Raw genomic sequence first — 5,770 nt, forward strand, 5'->3', positions numbered from 1 at the left:
AATTTTAAATCCCTTTTTTGCTCTTCTAAGTTGAAAGTTTTAGATAGTTGATAATTACTCGTACTTTTGCATCCCAAGTACTTTAAATTGGACACCAAGAATCTTATATTTATTTAGATAAGTTAATGCCATTAATACATTATATGATCATTGAAACACGTTGAATCGGAGTATTAGAATATCATATGCATCATATCAACATTTAAATCAATAGATACCACCATTTGATTTATCATTTAGGCATCCTGTATATCAACAACTAATCTTAACTCTTATAAAGAAAGTAAAATTTTCCCCTGTCTATAATATAGGGGAAAAGACCTAGTAGCCGCCCACCTATCAATAATAGTTCATTAACACATTCTAATTAAAAACCCACCAAAAATTCCACATGTACCATTAGTCGCACACTTGTATACCCAATAGTTAAAATTTGAATAAATTATTGAAGGAGTTGTGCAATTTATTATAGGAATATGTATTGGCTTAGTTATGCCAATTTGTGCATATTCCTATAACTAAGCCAATACAAAATTATGGGGGCATTTGTGCATAGATATTGGTCAAAACATTTATTATAGGAATATGTATTGGCTTAGTTATGCAAATTTTGTGGTGGTCAAAGGAAACAATTATTGGAGCAATAGAGAATATGTATCAAACTTCACCTTGAAATGGCCACTTTTTGACCTTTATGTGCATAACAAATCCTCCCACATTTGTCATAACTACCTAGAAGTTAAAACAATAGCTAGGGGAGATGACTCGGTAGTTGAGCACCCTAACCTCACACCCTAACTTCACACTTCTCAAAATCTTACGTGGTACTTTCAAATCACTCTCAATTTTTTGTAACAACTTACTTGGCAACTCCTTGCTTATAACTAAGGTTTCAAGGTCACATCATCAAATATGATGCCACATCAACATGCTTTTAGCCAAGGTGTCCAAAACAACCCCCAAAAAAGGTGAGACCAATAGTTGTGCATAAGGGCCCCCCCATACTTGTGCATCTAATGTGGCATCACATGATTGGTTGCTTTTTACAACTCAGGATACATTTCATTCAATTATGGGTATTAAAGTCATAACTATTGGTGCATTGTTGTAAAAAAAAATGGACATTAAATAAAAAAGTACGGGTATCAAATCAACAACTACTATCACAACAATTGGAACGTACTCAACTACTGGGTCCTCTCCCCTATAGGCTCTTCAGTTGCATATGAAGAAAATAAAATAAAAATCGTTGCAATCTGACATATTGTTTAGGAGCTTAGGGTGCACAAAGTTAGGGTGGATAACTATTGGAATCTTTCTCTTTTCTCTACTTGTACAAGTAAATCTGATGTACCATATAAGAGTTTAGGATGCTCAAAATTAGGGTTGATGGCTACTAGAACCTTTTACTTTCAAGAAAGCTGAAATACAAAGTACATAAAGAATAACAGTCCACAAAAGGAGCTCCAAATAAAAATAGAACAACCATTAATCTAAACAATACTACATAAAACAACTATAATCATCTAGAAGCCACTGACATAACCAACCCAAAACAACGCGTATCAAGTCTCACAAAAACAAACCAAAGACACAAATACATTATATCCAACAAACCATTCCATCTTATCTGAAGTTGTTTGACACACAAGATACCTTAATCATGCAAGTGCAATACTTTCATTTATGCAAGTGCAAATACTTAGTAAGACAAATAAATATTACACAAGTAAAAATGCAAGTGTATAGATTTGAAAAGTTAACATCATTATAGAGAATAAAAGTACACATGACCATGTGAAGGAGAGTGTCATCCAAATTTTAGAATAACTAACTTTTCAAACATCAAAATATAGATGTAATCTTGAGTGTTAAAATGAGTGTATGTTTAATTTAATTTCCCTACAATTAATTAGGTTGTAGAGAGATTTAAAAAAGAAAAATAAAAGAGCTATAAGGTACCTACCAGCTTGATATCTTGTTTGACTTGGTAAAGTCGCTTCTAGACGTGACCTCACATTACGTGTTTAGTAATAAACACCGCATAAGTAAACTGTCAGAAAAATCATAACGCCTTAATTAATCTTAATTAAAAGGACTGCATGCGTTAACACATATAGAGTACGAACGGTCGAAATTCATTCCAAGATATCTGGAACTCATCTAAACCGTCAAGTAGATGAGGAATTTGAGCCAGTTTAGTCTTAATGAGCCCACAACCTCGGTAAAATCGCCTCCGAATAAACGGGCACATGACATCCGCACACTCCGCACGTGAGAGGCTAACCGCGATCCTTAACTCGGGGTCAATTAACCAGAGTTAAATTAGGCTTCTAGAGTTATTTATAGGTGACCGTCTGCAAGCTGTCAGATTTGCAGTTGAATATATTATAAACTGTTTGGGGAAGATGATGATAAGCAAATGCAATGTTTTTCGTTTGTCATGTTGAAAGGACGGAGTTGGATTGGGAGTAAAGATTTCGGTAATGGCGGCCTTTATTGCGTGTGCTGCAAGTGTTATGGTTATGGTTATCTAGAACTGTCAAATCGTTGTATTTCATGTTCTGTTGGATGAGCTTTCTGATTCAGAGCGGTGAGATTTGTGTGTTTTGGTGAGGAGAATCAAATGGAGACGTTGCGGGTTGTTGGGATTGGATCGCCTGTCATGAGCAACAATGGCGGTGGAAGTCATTATGTGTACGAGAGTGCCTGTAGTTCACCTGTTTATATGAGTGCACCTTCTAGTCCTGGTCGAAATCGAGCCGGATTTTTCTTCAGCGCTCCTGCTAGTCCTGTTCGTTCGCCTCCCCGAAAACAGAGCCCGAAAATGGAGGAGGATGGGGTTTTTCGGGAGGATGCGGCGTCACCTAGCGGCTCTGGTTCGGATTTCGAGTTTAGTGCTCGGTTTTCTGAGTTTGATGGAGGTGCTGCTTCTGCAGATGAGCTTTTCTGTAATGGCCTGATTCGGCCTATGAAGCTCAGTGCGCATCTGGAGAAACCCCAGGCTTTGAGGCCGCTTATTGATCTGGAGGATGAGGGGGAAGATCTGGAGGAAGAGAGCGCTGAGAGATGCAGAGAAAGGGGGCTTTGCCGTGACAAATCACGGCACAGGCGGACTAGGTCTCTTTCGCCTTTGCGAAGCTTGCCGCAATGGCATCTGCCAGGGTCTGAAGCTGAGGTTTCGAAATTGGAAGAAAATGAAGATGAGGAAAAGGCTAAAAATGGCGAAGCAGCTGCTGTGGCTTCGTCTAAGAAGGGGAAATCCGGGTCGAAAAGATGGATGAGCCTTAAAGATTTTCTTTACAGGAGTAAGAGTGAGGGCAGAGGCCACACCAGGGAGAAGCTCTGGGCGCTTTCTTTTTCCAGTAGCCCTGCAAAGCAGCAGCATTTGTCTTCCACCAAGGCTTCTTCAAAGAAAACCTCTCAGGAAGGCTCAGGCGCTTCTTCGGCCAAGCAGGCTGAAAAATTTAAGGTCAAGAACAAGAATGCTTCAAATTCTGTGCCGAATTCTGGAAACCAGAGCAACAGAAATGTTAATGGCCCCGGCGCAAGGAGGGTTCCGGTCTCTGCTCACGAGCTTCATTATACTGCAAATAGAGCGCAGGCGGAGGAGCTGCGGCGTAAGACTTATTTGCCCTACCGGCAGGGGCTGTTCGGGTGCCTGGGTTTCAGTTCGAAGAGCTACACCACCATTAATGGATTTGCAAGATCTCTGCATCCAACTCTCTCTTAAATTATTGTTGCCTGTCTATGTCTGTCAATATTCTTCTTGTCTTTATGATTTTTCTGCCTTGTAACAGATACTATTACAGACCTCCTAGAGTTGGTTTATTCCTCTGCCTTCCATTATTGTTTCACATATGGAATTGAAAGAGATTGATGTTTTATGTTCCCTATAAATTCGTCACCGCAAAACTTGTTTTACTTTGGAAAACTAAGTTAAACAGCTTTTTAAATCTGGTTTAAGTTGAGAAAGTTATACAACTTGGTGTAATTTATGCAAAAAGGCGCGCCATGGCAGAGCAGAGCAGAGCTGCAATAGCTGTGACCAGTCGTTGTGGTTGAAAGATTCGAAAGCACTTCTTTCAGGATCTTGGCATCTTGGATAGCTAGGTTCCTATAAAAGGGAAAAACTAAAACTAGGATGTACCCACATCAACATATACTAAAACGTAAGGCTTAGAATACAGAGAAGTAGATGACAGTTAACAGGGGATTTTATTCCACATTGGTAATGCTTCTGGTTGTATAACTTCATGAGAGCTATATATTAGTAATTTTTTGGCTGAAGTTTTTGATGCAGAGAAACAGAATGCATCCTGAAGTTATGGTGGAAAAATTTTACAAATCAAATGAAAATGTTAATTTGTATCGAATAATGTTTGTGGGGTTTTCACAGTCCATCATTAGCTTGTGGATTATTTTTGGATTATGGTGGAAAAATTTTACAATTCAAATGAAAATATCAACTTATATCAACTTACATGGAATGATGTTTGTGGGGTTTTCACAGTCTATCATTAGCTTGTAGATTGTTTTTGAATTATTTTTGAAGTTTTAAGAGAGTTTGATTAGTAATTAGTAATTAAAAAGAATAATAAAATTTATGTTTGTGGGGTTTTCAGTCTATCATTAGCTTGTAGATTGTTTTTGGATTATTTTTGAAGTTTTAAGAGAGTTTGATTAGTAATTAGTAAGAGTTTGATTAGTAATTAGTAATTAAAAAGAATAATAAAATTTTCATTCTTGAAGCTAGAGACTATGATTAGTACTTAAATTAAAAGGAATGATAATATTATATATTGGATGTTTCATTATCAAATGAGAGATAGATCTAGAAATTAGAAGTCAAAATGTTGGGGATAGTTTTTTATGTAAACAGATTTTTTAAAAGAGTAAGGTTAACAAGTAAAAGGAATAGGATAACATATTGGAGATTTTATCATCTATGATTTAGATATAGAGCTTATTAAAAGTTAGGAGATCGAGGTTTTCATGTTATGTGATTGATTTAGAGTTCATTATAAAATGTTATTAAGTCATATGTTGAAGATAGTTTTTATTTTAAAACAGTGTTTCAAGAGGGTATGGTTAGCAAGTCAAAGGAATATAATAATATATTGGAGATCTTCATTGTCAATGTGAGTTTATTATAAAAAAATTAGGAGGTTTTTCTCTCATTGCCTATCAGATTGATTTAGAGTTTATTATAAAAATTTAGAAGCCATATGTGTTGTAAACGGTTTCTAAGAAAGTATAGTTACCAAGTAGGAGGAATGATAGAAATAATGTATATGGGAGGTTAGCAATTAAAGGAATAGAATAATATATTGAAGTTTTCATTGTTTATGAAATAGATATAGAGTTTATCATAAAAAGTTAGGAGGTTCAAGTCTCAGTCTCTATGAGAATGATTTAAAGTTTATTATTAAAAAGTTAGTACGCCATATTTTGGGGATAGCTTCTGTTTTAAGCAGTTAGCAAGTAAAAATGAATGATAGAAATAGCCTATTAGAGGTCTTCATTGAGTATGAGATATACAGGTAGAGTTTACTATAAAAAAATGAGTAGGTTATGATATGGGGGATATTTTTTTTTGTAAATTAACTTTTTTAGAGAGCATGGTTAACAAGTAAAAGGAATACTACAATTTTAAAACAGTATGGTTGTCAAGTAAAGAAATAGTAGAATTTTAAGATGGTATGGTTAGCAAGTAAAATGAATGATATAGTAATTATACTGAAGATTTTTATTGTAAATCAGGTAGTAG

At 35.8% G+C, this 5,770-nt stretch overlaps 1 protein-coding gene across 1 annotated transcript; it reads left to right on the forward strand.

The window, feature by feature from the left end:
• The first annotated feature begins 2,381 nt into the window (after positions 1 to 2,381).
• On the forward strand, positions 2,382 to 4,290 carry LOC131071372 (uncharacterized). The gene has a single exon (XM_058007186.2). The coding sequence runs from the start codon at positions 2,627 to 2,629 to the stop codon at positions 3,731 to 3,733; it is 1,107 nt and encodes a 368-aa protein (XP_057863169.2). The 5' UTR covers positions 2,382 to 2,626; the 3' UTR covers positions 3,734 to 4,290.
• Positions 4,291 to 5,770: the final 1,480 nt, after the last annotated feature.

Source organism: Cryptomeria japonica, chromosome 2, assembly GCF_030272615.1.
Source record: "Cryptomeria japonica chromosome 2, Sugi_1.0, whole genome shotgun sequence".
NCBI classification, from domain to species: Eukaryota; Viridiplantae; Streptophyta; class Pinopsida; order Cupressales; family Cupressaceae; genus Cryptomeria; species Cryptomeria japonica.